The sequence below is a fragment of the Nuphar pumila genome, chromosome 3 (genome assembly GCF_984573655.1).
Source record: "Nuphar pumila chromosome 3, dmNupPumi1.hap1.1, whole genome shotgun sequence".
Taxonomy (NCBI): Eukaryota; Viridiplantae; Streptophyta; class Magnoliopsida; order Nymphaeales; family Nymphaeaceae; genus Nuphar; species Nuphar pumila.
The window spans coordinates 126,102,165-126,127,741 of NC_143251.1; the positions used below are offsets into that span (position 1 = coordinate 126,102,165).

General features: G+C 38.5%; 2 protein-coding genes across 5 annotated transcripts in view; both read left to right on the plus strand.

Annotated features, from left to right (window-relative positions):
- LOC149843663 (U4/U6 small nuclear ribonucleoprotein PRP4-like protein) overlaps positions 1-3,502 on the plus strand; it is a 36,928-nt gene extending 33,426 nt beyond the window's left edge. Inside the window, exons 4-6 of one of the 3 annotated variants that reach the window (XR_016430910.1) lie at positions 2,708-2,789; positions 2,869-3,024; positions 3,178-3,502. Coding sequence is in view for 1 of the 3 variants with exons in the window: in XM_090000002.1 (XP_089856128.1) it covers positions 2,708-2,789; positions 2,869-2,966 (180 nt within the window). In the remaining 2 variants the exon portion in view is untranslated. Of the gene's footprint in view, positions 1-2,707; positions 2,790-2,868; positions 3,104-3,177 lie in introns of those variants that run through there. The other 2 variants (XR_016430911.1, XM_090000002.1) reach the window with 2 other exon arrangements.
- A 13,464-nt stretch (positions 3,503-16,966) lies between these two features.
- The window catches only part of LOC149843664 (glycosyltransferase-like At2g41451), a 33,088-nt gene continuing 24,477 nt past the window's right edge, over positions 16,967-25,577 (plus strand). For both annotated transcript variants that reach the window (XM_090000003.1, XM_090000004.1), the window contains exon 1: positions 16,967-17,395. In XM_090000003.1, the coding sequence (XP_089856129.1) occupies positions 17,054-17,395 (342 nt within the window). In that variant the 5' untranslated portion in view covers positions 16,967-17,053. The remainder of the gene's footprint in view (positions 17,396-25,577) is intronic.

The window sequence follows — 25,577 nt, forward strand, 5'->3', positions numbered from 1 at the left end:
GGAACTTGTTGTATTTAGGGTAATGCTTTTTTTTTACTATGGTTGTGAATGCCTACTCAGATTGGACTAAATATTTCTGAAAGTCTCATGTGATTGAAAAGGGAAAAAAGAGAAAGCGATCACCATGCTGGCTATTGTCTTACTTGACTGTTGTTTGCCACTCCCTCGCCAATTTTATTGCTGTTCATCATCACTTCTTTTGACAGCTCGCATCATGATTGACTATCACGAGTTACAATATTGCTGGTTAACACTTATGTTACTGTTTGTTTCTTCATTTGGATTTCATCTCTTTTTTTTACTTTCTATATCTCCAGTGTAGTTTTCTCCAATAAATTTAGTTTTTTTTTCGAGGTTATCTCTTGGAAGCGTCCTGTCACCTGTTGCGAGAGTAAATTATGTTGAGGAGCATGAATAGATTTCCCAGTGCTTTGAAGATCTTCATCTGATGTTTCCATTTCCATGGCTTATTTTCATGTTAGATCTTCCACCACTTTAAAGATCTTTTGTTTTAGAAAAAATCTCTGTTCTACACGATATTTGATCCTAGAACGTCCATTGTTGACTGGCAGCCAATTTGACTTTGTCTTGTTAGCAACCAACAATGGAACTTGACGATTGAATTAAGTTTTCAAGGACGTTCCCTATTAATTGGCATGATAGCTATCTCCAACAACTCATCTCCATGGTACCATTCTCCATGTTTTTGTTACTGTATTCAAAATCACAATTTTGATTTGAGAATGCACTTTTATGTCTCTTATGTTTTAGACAAAGAAGAAGATAATCAAAAAAGCAAATGAACTTTAAGCATGGTCCTCATTATTCATTTTGATTGTGAAAAGAATACATGATGAAGAGATAGGTCCTCTTGTTAACTAAGAGGAAGATTAGGATTAAAAGATTTGCATAAAACACAAAAAGTCACGTTCATTGAGAACTTCAATGGTAATTCTAAAGCTTGTAAAGCTACTTTTTCTAAGGAGCAAAACTTAATGCTTTAACCATGATAGGCTTGTACGACTGTGACCAAAGGCTAACTGCCAGCCACGGCTGCATTTTTTTTTTGGGTAATCAGGGAAAACCACCTCGATCGTTCAAGAGCTCATTGGTGTAAAAACCCCAGGCCCTCCTTGCCCATTGGGAGTACACCTAGCTTTGAGTCTAGATCAGGTGCCATCTGATGGCACAAAAAAATGTGCCTTACGCACCTGATCACCCTCCATCTTGGGGATAGGGCCTGTCAGTTGTGGGGCCCAAGACCTGATGGAGGGCGATCAGGTGCTTAAGGCACAAAATTCTTTGCCATCATATGGCACCTGATCCGGACTCCCTAGCTTTGGCCTTGCAGCAAGGGACGTGCAGCTGTGGGTTTCGAATTGGTGACTTTCACGAGTTGCCCCTACCAGATGAGTGGAGCCCTCATGAGCAGCCATAGCTGCATTTGATAAGACTTAAGAATGGCAGACTTATTTCACATTTCATGGGCAAGTCTAATCACTTCATAACCATGGATTAGTTCTATCATCCTAAACATTCAATGAAAAGACCTCACATTTCCAATGACAAAACGACCTCCTTCCATCTAACATGGTAGGGTGAGGAGGACCACCCTTTTTCACAGGAAGTTGCAAATGCACCTCTCTATCCAATGGACGACCTTGTTTTCTATTAGGAAGATTGAAATGTATTAGATCTTCAAGCACGAGTACCAATTGTATGAGAATTGTACAGCCTGTAAGAGCTATATGAAGAAATCTTGTGGATATCGTCCTTCACATGCTTTCAAAATGGAGCTAATGTGAGTTCCTTGAAGAGGGGAATAGGAAGTTGTTCTTTAACTTTGGGTCTAGGAGTTGGTCATAGACTCATACCGTGTTTGATTTCATTATTTTCAATCTTGATAGATTATGAAAAACTTGGACAGTGAGAATTCAATATACTTTTCCTCGAAAAAGAAAAAAAAAGATGAACAAATTGGAAGGTTATTGCTATGGTCGATCAGTATCATTGGCAGAAAAATCTGTAAGTTGAGGGGCTTAGAGTGTCGAACCACTAATAAACTAACTCCCTTGATTACTATTTGTAGAAATTATCTGCCAAGTTGCTTGCCTCTTGCATGAAACTGATTCAAATTATGTCATTGGTTCTCAACGAGGGTTTTGTTTGAGGGATGGAAAATTCATGGATAGTACGAGGTTATTAATGGAGAAGGTGGGTTGTTCCTGAACCTTCCACCTTGGATAAATGAAAGGGGTCCACAGTAGGGACAACACAGTTATCTCTTGGAAGATAATATTTATGATCTCAATCTTTCAATAAGACCAACAACTCTTCTCAATTACTTCATAGATGCCCATATCCTTTTGGAGTCCCCTTTTCGCAATTGTGTCCATCATCGGCAGTTGACCTGTATCTCTTTATAGTGCTCAAAGCCTTTTCCCCCTCAAAACAAAGTTTTACAGTCAGAATGGTAACATAACTTGGCATCTCTAAATAGGCTACTAGTAGTACCTGCCATACTTGTGCAAACAATATTGGTTAAATGATTTGTGAAAGTTAAGACATTATCAGCTGAACTGGCTCATTTTTGGGACTTGGGGAATATTTTCAACTTTTCTGCATGGTTATAGTGCTTTCCATTATTTGGTTTCTATATATATGCTCCGTAATTTGAGTAAAAATGTTAAAACTTTGTTTGATTCAGATATGGTCAGCCAGAGATTTCAAGCCGATCAAGACATTATCTGGGCATGAAGCAAAAGTTACCTGTGTAGATGTTTCTGAAGGTAAGAACAATGTGCGTGTGTGTATTGAGAGAGAGAGAGAGATTTTATTGCTGATCCTATAAAAACATTCCCTGTGCAGATGGACAGTGCATAGCAACTGTCTCGCATGATCGAACAATCAAACTATGGACAAGTAGCAGTACTAATGGAAAGGAGAAAAGTATGGATATTGATTGACACCTGAAATATTTTTGCTGAAACAAATCGAGTTGACCTGTCCTCTTTTACTATACTGGTCTGTATCTTTAACTCAATTTTTTCAGTTTGTTGTAGTTTCATCAAGATTTTTATGAAAATGAGCCATTCTTTTCACTTGCGTTTTGATCCTTTTAATAGAACCTGGTAATTCAATTTTGATGGTAATGATTTATCTGTTCTTATAAAGCAGCTGTTTTTTTTAGATGAAGTTTCCTGCCGAAGCAGGTAATCTCCGTGTGGGGTCACCGACACCCAAGCCCTTATGGTACCCACCAGTGAAAGGCACACTCAGTGGGAGTCGAACCTGGGACGAAGGGGTCAGCACCTTCTCCCCAGGCCCGCTGCCACTCAGGCAACCCGGGCCGGTGTAGCTGATGAATTTGATGTTAGTGTTACTCTCCTTGCTTATGAAGCAGCTAATGCCGACGTATCAGCATTTCAAATTTATTTCCATTGTTTCGTGTAAAGTTGCTCCTTTTTGTTGTTGGTCGCTACATGGGTAAACTTCAACACTATCCTAGTAGTTTGCATGACTCAGAAAATACTGATTGGTTCTTCACACAAGAATCTTTGAACTTAATATTTGGGCTTTCTTCTGTTTTTTTATGATGAGGAACCCACTGGGATCAAGCTCAAATTGGCCCCACCCTATGGTGGTAAAACCCAACAGAGCAAACCGCCCCCCCAAGTGCTGCTCCATACCAATTGTGGGTTTGATCCCAGTGGAATTAGTGCTGGGACCTTGCGCACTAATTTCAAAATTTTCTCATCAACAAAAGCAAAGGTATTTCCCTTGCCTCAAAGTCGAAGCTGAGGACTTCCAGAGCACGTTTGGAAGAGAAAACTCTCATAGGAAAAGAAAGCTTTGCCTATGAGAGTTTTGGCATGAGAAGTTCTCCAAAAGAAAGTTTTTCGCTTGTTTGTGTAGCATGAGAAAAGCAGAGTGAATGTGTAGCATGAGAAAAGCGTGAAAAAATGAGAGGAGGGTGGTGGTGGTGATAGTAAGATGGTGGGTAGTGGTGGTGAGATGGGCGGTGGAGAGTTTAAAAATAAATTTTCTCTCCGTAGGAAACATTCCTCCACCCCTCCATGGAAGAATGCTTTCTATAAAAAAATTGTACTTTTTAGAAAAACTCACTCAGTGAAAAAGTCTCTTGTTTGGAAAGGTCGGAAAATCCTTAAGGATTTTTCATTTTGCATCACTTTTCCTACATCTTTTTCATTTCCAAATGTGCCCCAAAGGTTTTACCAATTGAAAGTCTGACAGTGTTTGTTTGTTGATTGCGGGTTTCTCCCTTTGCCTAACATGACAAAAAAAAAATGGGTATATTTTTTTCGGTGAAAAAAATGTGCTCTTTGCCAACACCTATTTTGCTCATTCCAACATTGATTATATTTTTTCTTTTTCGATAAGCAAGCTGAGCTTAGGCACACCCCCTTAGCGTTTGATTAATGTGATGATTGCTTACAAAAGAATCATATCCCGACTTACGCCAGGCGGACAATGAAGGGTCGAGAGTAGGCAATGAGCGTAGAGTGATCGTCTATACTCCACTACAAGAACTTAACTCCCAGGTAACCTGATTCTATCAGGACCGGCTGACCTTACTAGTACGTTGTTGACAACTCCAGCCTCATTTGTCATTTTCTTCTTCCCTCCCACCACCTCTCTCATCTCCTCCTTAACACTGTCTTACAAATAAAGTCTAAACTTCACCTATTGAATAAGTCCTCTTAGCATGTTTTTAGACACAACCATCTTCATTTTTTTTTTTTAGAATAGACAACGATCTTCATTTTATGATAGCCAAAATGACATGCTTTAACGAGTGTAGATCGGGTAAAATCACATGGCACAAAATTTGTGCATTAACACCTGATCGCCCTCCATCAGGCCTTGGGCCCCACCTGTCCCCAAGAAGGAGGGTGATCAGGTGCTTAATTCACACATATTTGTGCAATCATATTGCACCTGATCTTTTCACTGGTTTAACATGCCATAAGCTATCATTACTGCTTCTTTTAGCATGGTACGCAAAAGGGTAGTGCCAGTGAGAGTAAAAAATCAACTGACTGTATATCATGGTTTTGCATAACTTTTGATGAAATCCATGAATATTCAATTATAACCATGATTATGTTTATAAATTGTTGTTTTGGCATTGCATGCGGCTATTACTTATACAATATCTTATCTTGGTTTTACTCATTTTGGTTCTAGGATAAGCTTATTTGAAAACTTATATAAGTGTCAATTTGGACATAAAAAAAACTTTAGCCTCAAAATTTTAGATATATTGCTTTTGATATCTTTAATATCAAGTTAAGGGTAAATTTTAAGTTAGTTGGAGTGACGTAGTGTATCTTCTTTTGTTTTTTCTATAGTAGGGTCTTGTAAATGTGAGACCTTCAAGAGATGAACCTGCTCATGGTGCTAGTATGAGGAAATCACTCAAAAACTCAACATAAAATCATAGAGAATGTGACACATGCTTGTAGTAGACCCGACATTGTCTCTCTGCAAGTTAGGCAATCTAATATATGTTGGGGCAGGTAGCCTTATTGAGAGGCAATGATTTACAATCAGACTTGCTAATAGCCTTCAAGACATGATTGGTTGTGCGAACTTTGGTCTTAACCAATCATTATATATTTTATTGGTATCATATGTCTACGTGTTAGGTGAGCAAAACTTTTATAGTGATTATAATGGTAACTAGCATGAGCACATTATATTAAGGTCAAAGCTTTAGTACATCTTTAAATATGTCCCATTTAATATACTAAAAAATGTGCATATATTGAGTAAAAGTTGTGATTTATCAAAAAAAGATTTTTTTTAAATCTTGTATTTAGGACATATTTGTACTTATTGTGTTTGTTAAATTTTCTTTTTGGCATCTTTAAAATTTTTACAACATTTAAAAACATAATTTAATAAAAAATATTACTTAATAATAGATAGCCTTGTCAATTAAGAAAGTGTGATTGAAGGAAGGGGTGAGCAATGGGTCAGGCGGCTTAATGGACATAGCTGACCCAACCCACTATGGCTCGAGTTTGGGTTAAGGTTTTAGGTTTTGACCTATAACGCCCCGAATTTTCAAAACAAAGCTAAGTTAAATTTTTCATGATTTTTTTTCTTTGCAGCGGAACTTAGAAAAACTTTTAGTGGCGGAATCAGACGATAATGAGTCGTCAATTTTAGAAAACTCTGGGCAAGTCACAGGTATGTAGTCAAACTCTTCTTGACCACCAAAGTGTTTCATTTATCAAAACCACTTGTTTATTACAACATCAATGCTTGGAAAGACAATACTTGGTTTAATAAAGGAAGCATTACAACATTGTCTAGAGAAACCCTGGAATTCGATGCTGCCTTGCTCCGCATATCGCAATCCAGGTCCAACACCTAAAATTCTTATTAAACGGGGTCAGAACTACTGATGGTCTGGTAAGCAAGCAATCATACATCTATTCAACTCAAGTAAATGCATTGACCACTCAGGGTCACAGTTCGTAATAACGATGCTCAAGCCTCTATGACTTAGCGTATATCGCAAGAGCCTCCTTCGGGCTATGAGTTGAACACCTCGCTAAAGTTTTCATGACTTAGCACAAGCCTCTTCAGGGTTGTGATTTGAATCTCTCGCTCAAGTCTGCACGACTTAGCGTAAGTCTCTTCAGGGCTGTGATTTAAATCTCTCGCTCAAGTCTGCATGACTTAACGTTGACCTCTTCCGGGTCTCAATTGAGATATCAAAGCTCAAGTCTTCATACTTGGCATATCTGTATCTTACGAGCCTAAGGTGCAAGCTCTTCGTGCTTTGCTTAGTCATGTAGATACAACACGAGTCTTTGCTCTATCGGTCCAGTAGTATACCGATCATGACACATTCAATAAGGTTATGCAAGACTTGACACAAGAATGTTCATTCACTCATACATTCAATATATCGTTGGACCTAGAGCTAATGCATTGTTTTGATATTATTCTCTTTTACTCTTGGTACGCGGGCGCAACATTGTCTAGGCATAAACGCGATGTTCAGTGGGTTGATTATTCTATGTATTTTAGATACCCCAGAGGCCTGTTGACCCCATCCATCTTAGGGCGGTAAACTCGTACCGGGAGAACCCTAACAGGCCGGTTCAAGTACATCCTTCACTTGTAATAGTTGGGTGCAATACTTAGATCTTAAGAATAACCACGACCTCAAACCCCTTGAGTGACTGAGGTTCCATTGAACTCTATCAGGTTCATAATCAAATACATGTCACTCGGGTTGTACCATCACCATCTGCTACAGTGAGTGTTAGTCCTAAAGGGGTTCGTCGGTCTAACTGTTACTTGTCAGATATGTTCTTGCCATTTGAACAAGCCATTGCATCCCGCACTAAGGATATATGTACTCGACCCCATTCAATAATCTCTCTTAACATGGCTATCAACCATGGGGTTCATGAGACATTTAAGTTTGATTCATATGCATGCTTAACTGAGCTCTTGGTATTACGACCATCACGAGCATCTCACCTCCTTTGGGTAGACAACGTACTCTAGCACAACGATCCTTATGAGTCTAGTTATACAACAGTATCCATGAGCATGCATATGACTCGATCTCAATGGATCGACTGCTCGACGTAAATCATCGCCATGAGCAATTAGCCTATTCAAGACACAATAACTACTTTGGCTCTACGACCCATACGAGTAGTGGCCTAGTCAAGGATCAACAACTACTCTGGGTTCTGCGGCCCTTACGAGTAAAGTGCCCTTATAGGTGAAACATGAAAACAGACCATTCTGGTAGCGTTTCAACAACATGGCATCCTCGTGCCATTCAACTGGTTCTGACAGCTCTTCTACCAACCATTTTGACAACACTTCATCTGCTTCGACGGTAGGAATGAGTCAAACCTTTCTACGTTGTAGAAAGTACTTGACGGAATATGGGCTGCACCTCCTCTGTATGATGGAGTAACATGCTACGCTATTTCTGAGCTTGATTGAGCTTCTTCAGAAATTTCTGTAGCACTCACTTTCTTTATCTGAGGAAGCATGCATTTCTTTTAAGCTCAATAAGCATCTTTTCAGAATTTTCAATAGCACTTCTCCTCTTTGACGAAGAAATCACTATGCTTTAACTTAGGAATGAATGCGCACTGTTATGCATACTTTGCATTCATCGAGGTTCGATAGAACCTTGGGCCATATCCAGGCCATGCACAAGTGACTTAGTTTTTACGAAAAAATAGTTTTATGCAAAGGCGAAGCCTTTCAAATAGAAGCTTCATTCATTAAGCAGAATCTTGATCGATGAGCGGTAATGGAATCGCATTGGCGATTTAGAGTTGATCTCCATTTGAACGCTCATTTATGTGCATTATATGTAGTATAAGCAAAAGCATGTGCTTTATATGACGACATCGTAAATGAGTGCATATACATATTGTTCAAGAGTTAAAACCGAACAAAATATCTTACATATATAATTGCAGAAAGCAAGAGCCTTGGCATTATTCGATGCGATAAAAAAATAAAACATGTAATATAAGTGTATAATGTAAATTACAGAAAGCAGGAGCCTTGGCATTATATAACGCGATGGCAAGACAAAATACATTATACACGAGAATCGACATCCAACATTAGTCGCAAGGCGAGTGCGTGAACACCGAAGTATCCTAGAGGGCTCAAACAAGGACTAGGGCGAGATACTATTTTTAAAAACACATATACTGCACATTCAAATATATATATATATATGACGATAGTCACAATAAGATCGCATGAACACCGAAGTGTCCTAGAGGGCTCAACCAATGACTAGGGTCAGATACTACTTCAGAAGGTATACATCATATACAAACAAGTAAATACTTGAGAGAGATGGATCAATGAAGAGAACTTACTTCAAATCAGGGAAGAAACAACTCTAGAATGCCCCGACTACTTCAAACAAGGTTCAAACATTCCTTTGAGAGGTCAGACTAGGTCAGATGAGATCGACCTAGTTGAGAAAGAAGAAGAGCAGGTCAAACTGTTAAGCCTAGGTGGTTTGAACCAAATTGGGTTCGGTTCAAGTCAACTAGGTCAAGCAGGTTCAGATTTAGTCCAAGTAGGCTGGGTTTGGGTCAAGTGAACCAAACCAGATTTCAGGACTAAAAAGAATTCTGACTTCAAATCCAACTAGATTCAAGTTAAGTCAGCTGGGTTTGGACCAAGTCAAGTGAGTTCAGACCAGGTCAGGCGAGCTAGGACCAGGTCAGGAAGGCTAGGACCAGATCAGATAGGCTCAGGCCAGGTGGGCTAGGCTCACTAAGGGAGGTTCTAGAGAGAGAAAGAGTAGGGGAGATGATTTTTATGATTTTCGAGAGAGGATGAATGACTATTTATAACCAAGATTACTTGGCTCCCAAGTAATCCCATATTGTCTTTGAATTTTTCTAGAAAAAGCTAGAAAAATCCAAAGGCTTTTTTTCCCTTCTTGCCATTTCCTTTCTAAAATTTTTAAGAGGTTCATTTTGGTGTAGGGACCACATAGAAATTTCATAGGATATTTTGTGGGTCCCGCAAAAATTTTGGGTTTTCAGCGATTTTTTTTTTCTGAAAAATTCTGAGTACGCCGTTCTCTTCGTATTGACGTAACTAAGAAAGTTGGCTTGTACAAATCTCTTGATTTTATTTAAGAAGGAAGTTATGACTCCCTGACGGTTTGAGCATATATTCACGAAAATACGAATATCCTAAGTATAACTGGTTCATAAAAATTGAATGACTATGAGCTTTATCAAAACCACTTGTTTATTATAACATCACTGCTTGGAAATGCAGTACTTGGTTTAATAAAGAAAGCAATACAACATTGTCTAGAGAAACCCTGTAACTCGATACCGCCTTACTCCGCATATCGCAATGCAAGTCCAACACCTGAAAATCTCCATTAAACGAGGTCAGAACCACTGATGTTCTGGTAAGCAAGCAATCATACATCTATTCAACTCAAGTAAATGCATTGACCACTAAGGGTCATAGTTCGTAATAACGATGTTCAATCCTCCATGACTTAGCATATATCGCAAGAGCCTTCTTCGGGCTATGAGTTGAACATCTCGCTCAAGTTTTCATGACTTAGTGCAAGCCTCTTTAGGGTTGTGATTTGAATCTCTCGCTCAAGTCTGCATGACTTAGCGTAAGCCTCTTTAGGGCTGTGATTTGAATCTCTCACTCAAGTCTGCACGACTTAGCGTTGACCTCTTCCGAGTTTCAATTGGGATGTTAAAGCTCAAGTCTTCATACTTGGCACATATGTATCTTACAAGACTAAGGCGCAAGCTCCTCGTGCTTCGCTTAGTCATGTAGATACAACATGGGTCTTTGCCCTATTAGTCCAGTAGTATACTGATCATGACAACTTCACTAAGGTTATGCAGGACTTGACACAACAACGCTCATTCACTCATACATTCAATACATCGTTGAACCTAGAGCTAATGCATTGTTTCAATATTATTCTCTTTCACTCTTGGTACACGGGCGAAACATTGTTCAGGCATCAACGCGACGTTCTGGGGGTTGATTATTCAATGTATTTTATATACCCTAGAAGCTCATTGACCCCATCCATGTTAGGGCGGTAAACTTGTATCAGGAGAACCCTAACAGGTTGGTTCAGATGCATCATCTACTTGCAGTAGTTGGGTTCAATTCTTAGATCTTAAGGATAACCACAACCTCAAACCCCTTGAGTGATTGAGGTCCCATTGAACTCTGTCAGGTTCATAATCCAATACATGTCACTCGAGTTGTACCATCACCGTCTGCCACAGTGAGTGTTAGTTCTGAAGGGGTTCGTCGGTCTAACCATTACTTATCGGATATGTTCTTGCCATTCGAACAAGCTAGTGCATCCCGCACTGAGGATATATATACTCGACCCCATTCAGTAATCTCCCCTAACATGGCCATCAACCACAAGGTTCATGAGACATTTAAGTCTGATTCATATGCATGCTTAACTAAGCTCTCGATACTACGACCATCATGAGCACCTCACCTTCTTTGAGTGGACAATGTACTCTGGCACGATGACCCTTACGAGTCTAGTTATATAACAGTATCCATGAGCATGCATATGACTCAATCTCAATGGATCGACTGCTTGGCGTGAATCATCGTCATGAGCAATTGGCCTATTCAAGGGGCAGTAACTACTCTGGCTCTGCGGCCCTTATGAGCAGTAGCCTAGTCAAGGCGCAACAACTACTCTGGCTCTGCGGCCCTTATGAGTAAAGTGCCCTTACAGGCAAAACATGAAAATGGGTCATTCTGGCAGTGTTCCAACAACATGGCATCCTCGTGTCATTCAACTGGTTTCGGCAGTTCTTCTACCAACCATTTCAACAACACTTCCTCTACTTCGACGATAAGAATGAGTCAAACCTTTCTACGTTGTAGAAAGTACTTGACGGAATATGGGCAACACCTCCTCTGTATGATGGAGTAACATGCTACGCTCTTTCTGAGCTTGATTGGGCTTCTTCAGAAATTTTTGCAGCACTTCCTTTCTTTATCTGAGGAAGTGTGCGTTTCTTTTAAACTCGGTGAACATGTTTTCAGAATTTTCAGCAGCACTTTTCCTCTTTAATGGGGAAATCACTATGCTTTAACTTAGGAATGGATGCACACCGTTATGCATACTTTGCATCCATCGAGGTTCGGTAGAACCTTGGGCCATATCCAGGCCATACACAAATGACTTAGTTCTTACGAAAAAACGGTTTTGCGCAAAGGCGAAGCCTTTCCAATGGGATCTTCATTCGTCAAGCAGAATCTTGATCGATGAGCGGTAATAGAATCACATTGGCGATTTAGAGTTGATCTCTATTTGAACGCTCATTTACGTGCATTATATGTAGTATAAGGAGAAGCTTATGCTTTATATGGCGGCATTGTAAATGAGTGCATATACATATTGTTCGGGGGGTGAAACCGAACGAAATAGAGTTGATCTCCATTTGAACGCTCATTTATGTGCATTATATGTAGTATAAGGAGAAGCTTATGATTTATATGACGACATCATAAATGAGTGCATATACATATTGTTCGGGGGGTGAAACCGAACAAAATATCTTACATATATAATTACAGAAAGCAAGAGCCTTATCATTATATAACGCGACGACAAGACAAAATACATTATACACGGGAATCAGCATCCAACATTAGTCGCAAGGCGAGTGCGTGAACACCGAAGTATTCTAGAGGGCTCAACCAAGAACTGGGCCAAGATACTATTTTTAAGAACGCATATACTGCGCATTCAAACATATATATCCACCGATAGTCACAAGACGAGCGTGTGAACACCGAAGTGTTGTAGAGGGCTCAACCAAGAACTAGGGTTAGATACTACTTCAAAAGGTATACATCATATACAAACATGTAAATACTTGAGAGAGATGGATCAACGAAGCGAACTTACTTCAAATGAGAGAAAAAATGACTCTAGAATGCTTTGACTGCTTTGATCGAGGTTCAATCCTTTCTTCGACAGGTCAAACTAGGTCAAATGAGGTCGACCTAGTTGAGAAAGAGGAAGAGCAGGTAAAGCTGCTAAGCTTAGGTGGTTTGAACCAAACTGGGTTCGGTCCAAGTCAACTGGGTCAAGCAGGTTCAGACTTAGTCCAAGTAGGCTGGGTCTGGGTCAAGTGAACCAAACCAGATTTCAGGATAAAAATGGACTTTGACTTCAAACCCAATTAGATTCAAGTCAAGTCAGCTGGGTTTGGACCAAGTCAAGTGGGTTCAGACCAGGTCAGGTGAACTAGGACCAGGTCAGGCAGGCAGGCAGGCTAGGACCATATCAGACATGCTCAGGCCAGGTTAGGTGGGCTAGGCTCACTGGGGGAGGTTCTAGAGAGAGAAAGGGGAGGGGGGATGATTTTTCTGATTTTAGAGAGAGGGGGCATGACTATTTATAACCAAGATTACTTGGCTCCCAAGTAATCCCACATCCTCTTTGGATTTTTTTAGAAAAGCTAGAAAAATCCAAAAGCTTTTTTTCCCTTCTTGCCCTTTCCTTTCTAAAATTTCCAAGAGGTTCCTTTTGCTGTGGGGCCCACATAAAATTTTCATGGGATATTTTATGGGTCTCACAAGATAGTTTTTGAGGAATATTTTTGTGGGTCCCACCAACATTTCTGTGGGTCCCGCAAAAATTTTGGGTTTTCAGCGATTTTTTTCTAAAAAATTCTGAGTACGTAATTCTCTTTGTATTAACGTAACTAAAAAAGTTGGCTTATATAAATCTTTTGATTTTATTTAGGGAGAAAGTTATGACTCCTTGACGGTTTGAGCATATATTCACGAAAATACGAATATCCTAAGTATAACTGGTTCGTAAAAATCGATTCGTTTTATATTTCGAGTTTGAATGCTATTTTTACTTGAAAATGCCCCATGAATTTATTCAAAAATTATACTGAAAATTTTTGGGTCTTACATGACCTGTTAGGTATCAGACCAAAACTTGGCTCGTCATATACATGGGTGAGGCCCGAGTCAACCCACAAGCTATCGAACCGACCCAATGGGCCTAAGCTCCCTAATTAATTTTTAAGTAGCTGATTGTATAGTAACTTGGTAACTATTATTATTTACCTAATTAGTTACATTGATTATACAAAAAATAAATACATAATTAGTTTGGTGCATTAATTTTTCATTTAATTCATTATTTTTAGTATTATAAAAATTAATTTATGAACTTTATTCAAAAATAACCTATAAATGGGTTTTGGTCGAGCTGAACCAACCCTTTAAACATTTTCCCATTGGACCAATGGGCAGGTCATGGGTTGCTCCTCAAACACGAGCTCGTTAAGTACTGGGCCAAAACCTGGTCATCTCTGGGTTGAGACACACTTAAAACCCGATGAGCTGAACTCTAAAGGAGCTTGAGCAGGGTCAAAATGGCCTAATGCCATGCTCACCCCTAGTTGGAGGTTGACATCAATTGAGACTCTTTCTTAATATGATATTAAAGTCCCTATAATATATAAATAGGAGGAAGAGCAATGAAAACTCCCTTATGAGTAGCCTTGTGCTGAATAGTTAAGAGGCAAATGCAAGTTCACCCCATTTAGTATGTCCTAAACTTTGGGTAGACACAAAAATGTGAACCCTATTATCATTTGATGATGGTTCAAGTTAAAGTAAGTCGATTTAGTCTAGTATTTTTTTTTTTGTAATCAACATGAATTTGAAAGCTTTGGTGAAATGTACACTTTCTCTTTATCACTTTTTAAATATTATTATTAATTTATTTAGATTATTTATTCAATTTTTTCTTAAATCCTATACATATATTTGAGTCGAATCATAAGTCTTAATTGGACAATACTTAACATAGTCAGCTTGTGGAAGTCATTACTTTACAACCACATGTTAAAAATTTAGTGATTTTTGTTGTGTTGGAAAACTTCTTAATTTTTTTTTTTAAGATAAAAACAAATTCCACCTATTTTATATCTAAAATTATATGCCAATCAAACAATTTCTATCAGATGTAGTTGCTTATTTAAATAAACTTGATCATGTTTTTTATTTTAACTACATCATATCACTAATTGTTAATTATAATTATATGTTTGTTTATAATTGCATGTCTATATTAGTTGAAACTTTATGTATTTGGACATGCTTAAACATGTGAATTGATTATTGATGATCTTGTATATTAATTTAGAACATTGATTTGTCTATGAAGATTTCATTTGTATATTTAGATTGACATATCATATGGATCATATAAAAGTGTATATCTTTCCTCGTTATCATGATTATTTAAAATAAAAAAATAAAAATATGATTATCTTTTATTAAAAAAAAGTAATGAAATTATACACTTAATTGCAGTCATACTGGATATGCCATACTCAATTGATAATATTTCTTGTAGTATTTAAATTTTATAAGTTATTTTTAGTATCAAGACTTACCATATTTTTTAATAATGATAGTTGGGCCCCACTCCAACTATGCTAACCCCTTTTGGGTATCTAAACACATACTTAAAATCAAATTTTAGACTCAGATTCCAATCGATTGATATCCACACTCCTGTCATCACCTTTTTTATTTTTTATTTTGCCAATTTTGTTTTTTTATATGCAAGCTGAGAAATGACTCATTTGGATTCAAAACCCAGGCCCCTTTTGGTTATCACATGAAATCTTACCATCCAGTTGTATCATTCAATCCCTGCCATCACGTGTAACCATTTTTTTTAGATATTTCTTCAATTTTTTTCAACATAAAACTTAGTAGGTGCATCTCTTATCAAGGCAAGGCATGATATTGATGTATTACTTTAATAGATTGATTGATCTTAAAGTATCAACATTTACTAACTAATGCCAGTTATTTTTTAATGGGTAATCATTTTTTTTATATGCAAGCTAGGGTTAAGCAGACCCCTATCAGATATCTCTTAAGCCTCATGTGACAGAGGGATTTGAACAAGACCCCGCTTACCACATGGGATACCACGTCGGTGGTATTAATGTATACTCTTTCCCTGCTTATAATCATGTCAGTCATTGTGTTCGGTTTCTATAAAAAGCCCCAATGGGAAAACATTTCCAACGAGGCGTTTTTGGATGAGAGTTTATTGTGCACTACCTTTGCTGATCTCTTCATCAACGGCTGAGATGCACTATTCCTCCTTAATCTCCTTGGTGGGACCAAAATGCCACCATCACCCAAATACGAGTTTTCAAACAATCATTACAAGTTTCCCATGGAATTCCTTACAACTTTATGCACTAGAGGGAGATGGGACTCGGGAATTGGTTTATTTGTTTGTTTATTTTTGTCGCAAGATAGGCAAGCTGGGCCAGATCTACAACCATACAATTGGGATTTGAACTTGCAACGTCCAAATACAAGGTGACGTGCATTAGCTGCTCCTACCAGACAAGTGGAGCCCCGTTGGTCTCAAGGATTTTTGTTCCTAACACAAAACATCCCCTGCTTCCACTATTACAATGTGGCTTCTTCTGTTTCTCAGGAAAAAGAAATCTGACCAACCGTGGTTCCAATGTATATACAAAACAATCCTTTTTTTGTTTACACTTTTGTCTATTTAATAGTGATCATAAGTCTCATGAATGTACCAACGGGGGCTCGGGATGTTGCAAGTTCAAATCCCAATGGTATGGTTGTATAACTGGTGGGGGTCTGGCTAACCCCAACTTGCCTATAAAAAAGTAAGTCTCATGAATCATGATAAGTTCCCAACAAATCAACAACGTATTATAGGTGCAAATTGGGATCTGTTTGGAAACTGGCAGTAGGGATGGGAGTTGGTAGATACATGGTCAAACTACCTTGTGGCGGGGCTTAGACATTGACAGCTTGGATGAGAATTTGTGCATTTGGGAGAGGATGTGAGACTGTCTCCCACTCTCCCTTTTATATTTACACTAAAGAGTGGATTTGGCAGCTACTACTTTTCGAGATCGACAAACTCCCTTGAACTACCAGTTTCCAAACAGAGAGAGAGAGAGAGAGAGAGAGAGAGAGAGAGAGAGAGAGAGAGAGAGATTTCATTGTCTGGTACTCAAAGTCAATACAAAATCGGGATTCAGGTCCAGAACCGGCCATGAGCCATCTCATCATCCATGTCCACCTTACCATTTCAAAGCTCAAGACTCCACATTACTTAGACCGGACCAAATGAACCCACTGATTCAGCATGATGGACTCGAGAAAGAACTCAACTGAACCCACCAAGTAAAACCAGGGAACCAACCAAGGCCCTGGTTCCTTGACCGCAGACCCAAGTCCAATCACAGTCAACCCGAACCCGGTTCTTTTACAAATCGGATTTAAACAGAGTCAGTTCATTAAAATTTTTTTTTTTTGGGTTTAGAAAAAGAAACGCCCCATTTGCATTTTTATAACTCCCAACATTTCTCAGAAGAGTTGCAGCAGAGAGAGAGAGAGAGAGAGAGAGAGAGAGAGAGAGAGAGAGAGTACCCCTAACCCTAGAATGGCGGGGCACTATGGTCCCTTCAGAAGCTCCCCTCCTCCACAGCAAGGGCTGGCCTCGAGGTTCCTCCTCCTCCTCACGCTCCTCCCTCTCTCCCTCGCCGCCTTCGCCTTCGTCCTTCAGTGGAGAGGTGGACTCACCGATCCCTCCGGACGATGGCCCGGCGAATCCCCGGGATTTCCCGGCATGGGGAATAACCCCATCGGCACCACGCTCTCTTCGCTCTCCTCGTCCTCGTCGTCAGGCAGCGATTGCTTCGATCACTTCGGCCGCAGCTCGTCATCAGGATTCCCGTATTTGAAGGGTTGGGGTTTCGATTTCCCGGCCGAACAGCACCCTAAGGTAAGAATTGAGCGATCTTCTTGCTTCTGTTCTTTTTATTGCTTGTCTGATTTTAGTTACACTGTTGTTTTCTTATTTTTGGGTTAATCTTTTCTCTTGGGTGGCTTGCTTAGATTGTTGATCTGTTTTGTAACGGAAATTGGGAATTTAGAATACTGTTAGATGGGTAATTTCCGGAATCACGATCTGCGTTCTTGTACTTCGATAACGGGGTCGACTGAATTGTTGGTCTTGTTTGGATTTTTTAGCTGATTTGAGTTGTTAATTGTGGGTTTTTTGTGATTGTACATGTTTAAGTTTTTGTGTGAGATCTTGGTATGCTTATGAGTACTCATGTGAAATCGTGGTTGTGATCTGGATTTGGCACATTCATATGCCTCCGTTCTGACATGCAAATACCATATATTCTCATTTGAAGATCCGAGATAAAAAGCTGGATAGTGATCGTGATTCCTGGTAGAATGAGTTTCTTCATGTTTTCCGTATACTTCTCTGGCTATTGCCGTTTGTGATTTTACAGTCTTGATTTTTTCTCCTTGATAGTATAGGCCTTGCATCCTGGTCATGCTGGGAGTGAACTAATGTCTGGATTTGAATGATCTGGTTCGTCTATTATGCTCTCGAACTGATTATGAATGCTTTTGGAAGATTTTGTACAGTTGATGGAAGAAATGCCTTATCTTTTCACATTCCGACTGATGGTGAAACTTGATGATGTAATTTTTCAATATTGTTTTATTTTGTTTACATTTTTGTCCTTCTACATTCATTTTAGATTAGGTTTCCATGTCTCATTTCGTGACTGACATTGAAATAATGCTGAAATGCTGTCTTCTTCCCGAAAGTTGATGGTTTGGTAGAAGATAAACTGCTGTATGGTTATCCTTTTGGGTGGTTGCATTTTGAACTTTATGATTTGCTTCAAGGAGAGATCCTATGCAGCAGCAATCCCGATTCCACTCTGTCAAATAGGGTATGGTTAGAAGATGCATAGATGCGCTAGAGTTTCCAGCCTGTGTGGAAACTCTGGTTGGAACACATTTGAGCAGATTTTTCCTCTGTGGTGTTAAAATAAATACATATTTATATATGTATATATATACTTGTTTATGTATGTATACACATTCATACACACACACACACACATATATATATATATATTATGCTTTTATGTTTTGTAATTAGTAATGCCTTCTGGGGGATTTTTTGTCTTTTCTCTTCTATGTAATAGGAGCTGCCCATTAGGGCAGCATTCTATTTTTTATTTTCTTTTTATTTTTTACTTTTGTCCCTTTCACATTTGTGAAAGCACTTTTTTGTAAAAGGCTATTAGAGTCGTTGGGGGCTTCCCAACAACTATAATTATAGCTGTTGGGAGCTCCTTCAATGGCTCTAAGAGCCTTTTGTGGCCTATATAAAGATGTTTTTTGCCTCTCTCTTGTATGCTTGTCTCAAGCATTATCAATAAAATTTATTTTTTATATTTTTGGTGTTCTCTTACACTTTTACTCTTTATGAGTTGTTTATGTTAGCCTTTTTTAGCCCATTAGAGGCTTTTATGTTTGTGCACTCTTTTTAGCCCATTAGTGGCATTGTATTTGTGCACATTTGGTTTCATTACATGGTATCAAAGCCCCTAGGTGCTTTCACCCTTGGGCTTTATTGATTGTGGTGCTTGTGTGACCAAGTGCTCGTGGAGATTGTGCTCTTGAAGCATATTTCTATTCTTCACCTCTCTTCTCTCTCTTCCTTGTCATGGCCAATAAAGATTCAAAGATTGATCTTTTATCCAAATTGAATGAAACCAACTATATGATATGGGTGACCGCTATAGAGCACCACCTCAAATGAAAGAAACTTTGGGGCTATGTTGGTGGCACGATTCTAGAGTCACAATTGAAGCTCACCAAGAAGGAAGGAGGTCAAGAGAAAATTGAAACTCTAAATGAAAAGGAAAAAGAGAAGGCTATCAAAAAATACCAATCTAAAATGGAGGATTGGGAAAGTGAACATGCTAAGATCTTGGCATGGTTTATGAGCTATGTCACATGGGTGCGGGTGCGAGTGCGGGTGAGGCACTTTCAAAAACCTTGGGTGCGGGGGTGCGGCAGGGCAAAAATGTAAAATATATATATATAATTTTGAAGTTTTAACAGCTAACATATAACAGTTAACATTGTCATAATATCATTCATCATGCATGCAATATATCAACCTAAATATCAATCAAATAAGTAAAGTAATTACATAAATCAACCTTAATATCAATCAAATAAGTAAAGTAGAAAAGAACTAAATTACATACCAAAGTATATCCTGATGAAGTAATGAATCTTAATAATTTTCTTCTTCATCATCAAATGCATCATTAAAAGGAATACTGGGCTCAGCTAAATCCATGTTTGTTATGTTGAAATCATGCTCTCCCTCGAAGTCACACTCTTTTGGGTTTACATCACAAAATTTGGATGTTCCTTGTCTGCGTTACAAACCCAATTTGAAAATGTTAAATACAATACAAGTATATTTAAATGAAAAACTAAGAAATAATCAAATAACTAAGAGAGCAAATTAGTACCTGTATGCATCATTGGTTCGCGAAAGTAATTGAAGATTTGAATGAACATATACTAAATCCTCTGCACGCTTGCTGGTGAGTTTGTTTCTCTTCATATTATGGATTTGAGAATATGTGCTCCAATTTCTTTCACAACAAGATGAATTAGCAGGCTGCGATAGCAATTTTAATGCAAGACGTTGAAGAAGAGGTGTTTTTGATCCAAATGTTGACCACCATGTGATAGGATCTATATTATTCTCTTCTCTCGCGAATAATGCCGGTTCATATAATCTCAACAACAACAATAACAACTACGCCTTCATCCCAAAACAATTGGGGTCAGCGATATGAACCAAAAAAGAAAATCATTCTGGGTCTTCCACATGAATCCTTCTCCTCCAATCATTTCTATCCAATGCCATGTCCTCGGTGAGGTTCAAAGCATTCATATCCTTTCCTATCATCTTCATCCATGTCTTCCTAGGCCTACCCCGACCACTTTTAATTAATATATTTTCTCATTTCTCCATCCTTCTAACTGGGGCATCATTAGGCCTTCGCCGAATATGTCCAAACCACCGTAAACGATTCTCTCTCATCTTATTTTCAATGGGTGCAACGCCTACCTTCTTACGTATCTCCTCGTTCTGAATCTTATCTTTTATTATATTTCCACACATCCATCTAAGCATACATATCTCAGCTACACTCATTTTTTGAATATGATGTCTCTTGGCATCCCAACATTCCGTACCATATAGTAAAGCGGGCCTAATAGTCGTCCTATAAAACTTTTTCTTCAACCGCAATGGCATTCTACGATCACACAACACTCCAGTTGCACTTTTTCATTTCATCCACCCAACCTTTATCCTATGATTTACATCTCTATCAATTTCTCCATACTTTTGAATAATAGATCCCAAATATTTGAAACAATCATCCACCGATATTTCTTGCTCACCAAGCTTCACTACACTCCCATCACTACTTCGTTGCTTACTAAACCGACATTCCATATATTCTGTCTTACTCTTACTCAACTTAAAACCTCTTGCTTCCAATGTCTGTCTGCATAATTCTAACTTAGCATTAACCCCAGCTCTAGACTCATCAATCAAAATAATATCATCATCAAACAAGATACACCAGGGCACATTTTCTTGAATTAATCTCGTAAGCTCATCCATCATTATAGCAAATAATAAAGGGCTTAAAACATATCCTTGATGTAACCCAACCGTTATAGGAAAATTGGTTGTCACCCCTCCATAAGTGCGGACATTGGTTACTACTCCTTCATACATATCTTTAATTATACTAATGTACTTGAGAGAAACACCTTTCTTTATCATTGTTCACCAGAGAACGTCCCTAGGTACTCTATTGTATGCCTTCTCCAAATCAATAAAAACCATATGCAAATCTTTGTTCCTCTCTCTATTTCTCCAAATCTGGTCCATATAATCTTGAAGATGAAAAGTTTTCAAACTCTTGTGTGACTTGATGTAGAAGATATGCTTATGAAAAAAGTCTTATCATACACATATTTCTATGTCTTGATAGCTCTGGGTCTAAATTTGGAAGAACACGACCAATACCACCAGCCCGCCACTTATTTGCATAATATTTTGGATTAAGAGAATATGCCATGCAATGCAAATGAGTGTTGCTCTTATCCCATCTTCTGGCTAAAATTGAATGACTATGATTAAAAAATTCTGAATCATCCAATGCAGGATTTTTTTCTTCGTGCTTGAAAACTATAGCTTGTATTTTTTCAATATCCCAATTTTCGTAAACTCTATGAAGCATGGGCTCATCCTTATCAACTTCTCTTAACATTTCCCAAATAGGTTGCGTAAATTGAAGGAAAGATACCACTCTGTCCCAAACTCATCATCAAGAATGAATTTTTTAATTTCTTGAGCCTTGATATCATCATCAACATGATAGAATGTCCAATTTTCATCAATCATCATGTTAATCAAAGCATTCTTCACTATTTTAATTCTCTTCACCATCACAATGATGGACGCAAAACGTGTTTCAGCAACCTTCAACAATTTCAGGTTAGAATCTCCAGCAACCTCTTCACATTTGCCCTCTTCTGCAAGAAGTGTGGTTCACATTTTTTCTGAACTTTGAGGCACATAGCCACTCAAATTACAATTTGCCAAGGATGTTACTAAATCTTTCTAATAAGGATTTCTAGCCGCATTAAATGAGAGTGAACTAGAATAAAAATACCTCCAAACTTTTCTATCCAATTATTCTCTTCCATATGTATTAAATGTTGCTTGTATCGTTAATCTACCTCCTACATTGACTTTTCTTTTTTTCAGCATCTTCTTGGTGGCTTGCAAATGACACATTAACTGCACAAGAATCAACCATTGTCTTTCTCTTCTCATATTCTTCTTGTATTTTCTTGTATTGTATTCGCATTGCTTCATCAAGTTTTCTGTATCCTGAAATACCATGTCCTGGTATCTTCAACAAATGAGCCTTCACTCTTGTGTAAGACCCAACAAAATCTCTTTTGCAGAGCTTGCATCGAAATCTCTTGTTTCCACCACCTCCTTCTCCAGTTTTTGCAAGTTTATCTACATGTACCCATAGTGGCCCTACATCATCAATCCCACTATAATTAGCAGCAAAACTAACAACAGAACTCACATGTTGGGATGAGGATGATGCAAGTCCTTTCCCTTTATCCGTCATTTTTATCCTGAAAACACAAAAAAAAAATACATTCAAAATTTCAAATCAATTATACAGACATTATCTTGATATAAAAATATATATAATAAAAGCAGGAGCAAGGACGGGGGATCTGCCCCTCCCCTGCCAAAAACAGGGAGGGACTTAGCCCCTCCTCTGAAATAAGAGGGAGTAGGGACGGGGGCTCGACCCCCTCCCCTGCCGAAAACAAAGGGAGCAGGGGGGGGGGGGGGGGCTCAGCCCCTCCCCTGCCGACCCAACAAGAGAGCGAGAGGGGGGAGGGGCCCCCTTTTCTGTCGAAAACAGAGGGTGCAGGGGGGGGTCAACCCCTCCCCTACCGACCCAACAAGAGAGCGAGAGGGGGGCTCGACCCTTCCCTTGAAATCAAAGGGAGCAGGGTGGGGGGCTCGGCCCCTCCCCTGCCGAAAACAGAGGGAGCATGGGGGGCTCCGTCCCTCCCCTGCGGACCTAACAAGAGAGCGAGAGGGAGCAGGGGGCTCGGCCCCTCCATTGCCGACACAAGAAGAGGGTACGTACCTGCGACGAGGGAGAGGAGGAGCCTAGGAGGTGGCGTCAGGAGGAGAGAGCTCGAGTTGAGCTGCGCGGGAGAGCAGAGGATAGATTAGGGCAAATTTTTTTTTTGCCCTAATCCTCATTTTCATCATTTTTTTAAAGTCCGAAACATGGACGAAAATGACCATGGGTGCGTTGACCGCAACCAGGGCCATGTTGACAGCACCCGGTGCCGCACCCGCACGTGCACCCGCGTCGCATCGCGTCGACGCGGGTGCGGCACCTGCTTTGCCGAGTCCCTGTGACTTAGTTTATGAGCAACGATGAACTCAAAATTTGTGCCAATCTTACAAAGTTTAGAAAAACCAACGAAGCTTGAGTTTTTATGAAAGATATGTACACACAAAAAGACCTTGCTAGGCAGTTTTTTCTTGCAAGAAAATGTAAGATCTACAAAGCAAGGCGATATGGATATTCGTGACTAGAACTTGCTCTTCTTGAACCTCAATGGGAAGGAGCTATTGAGTTTTGAGCCAACATCAAATAGAGAAAAAACACTTCTTTCAATTCCTTCACAGACTCTATTCCTTGAACAAGATGATTTTTACTCCATAGAACCTCTCCTCCCCTTAATAAAGCTCTTGCCAAAATTTGCCAAGAGGAGACTCGTCTTTCAATGAACAAGGAGGTTGATGAAGTACATACGGTTTTTAGATCGGGGAACAACCTAAAAACATATAAGCCTCCTCATTTTGGGAGGAATAACTATGGTCGAGGAAGAAAAATTATATGCTACTTTTGCAATGAGCCATGACATATCAAACCCAATTGTCCCATGTTTAAGAAGAAAGCGACTTTCATTGGAGAAAAGTCGTCCAAAGAAAATGAAGAATCAAAGAGAGATTGAGACATTAAAGAATCTATTGCTAACTTACGGAAGCTCTCCAACAATTCATGAAGAACGACTCCTCTACTCCATCTACTTTCGGCACTGCGGTCTCATCACCTCCCGATATGTTTTTTTGGATTCTTGACTCAGGTGCTTTTCACATGACTCCAAATGCCTCTTTTCTATCCGAACAAAGCACTAACTCTTTTAAATATTTTGTTGCTACCGTCGATGGTATATCTTTAGATGTCAAAGATATAAGAAACCTATATAAAGTTTTAAGCAAATCAAAGAATTTTTTTTGTTCAAAAACTAGAATTGCTCCAAAACTTAAACCTTTTTTCAGTTTCTCAAATACCCGATTATGGTTGTAGAGTCTTTTTTTCACCTACAGATTGCTTTGTGTAGGATCTTTGATCTGGGAAGCTGATTGGGCAAGGCCATAGGAGATGAGCCCTCTATTATATGGAGTTTTTATTTTTATTGTCTCAATCTTTTTGTAATCATGTTCAATCTAAGGATGTTATCACTTGGCACAAAAGAGTTGGTCATCCAAGTGCCTCTAAATTGTATCTCTTTCCATTCTTGAAAAAATTTTGTAATGAAAAGGAATTTACTTGCAATGGTTGTATTCTTAGAAAAATGCATTCATCTCCTTTTCTTAATAGTAACTTTGTCTCTAAAAAACCTTTCGAGTTGGTGCATTTGGATGTTTGGGGACCAATGCCGATCATGTCAAAGGGAAAATATTCTTACCATGTTATTTTTGTTGATGATTATACTAGGTATACTTGGGTGTATTTCCTTTAAGTTCAAATCTGAAGTTTTTTTTTTCAGTTTTAAAGAATTTTATATTCTTATCAAAGAACAATTTCAAATTAATATATCTATTTTTGGATCTGATTCGGGTGGTGAATATATGTCAAACGAATTTCAAAATTATGTTAAACAAAATAGAATTATTCACGAAAAATCTTGTCCAAAAAACTTCTCAACAAAATAGTCTTGCAGAGAGGAAGCATAGGCACATTATTAAAACAACTAGAGCTCTTCTTATTTCTAAAAATATTCCCAAATGTTTTTGGACCGAAGCTGTGCTTACCGCTATATATTCTATCAATATGCCTTCTTCTTCTCTCAAAAATATTTTTCTTTTGAAAAATTGTTTAAAATTTTAAAATATTGAGAGTTTTTTGTTGCAAATATTTTGTTCTTTTTAAAGGAAAGGATCTTGAATGTGCTTTCATGGGGTATGGTGTAAATAAAAAAGGATATAGATGTTATGATTTTAAAAACAACAAACTATACATTTCAAAAAGTGTGACATTTTTTGAAGATCAAAATGGATTCAAACAAAGTGAACTTAAGGAAGAAGTGGATTACTCTTTTCTTTTTGACTTATTGCATAAAAGCAATTTTGATGTATCAATTAATTGTAATGGCATTGAATATGGTGATGAGAGTATTTCTCTTGATATTGATAGGGATAATTCCCT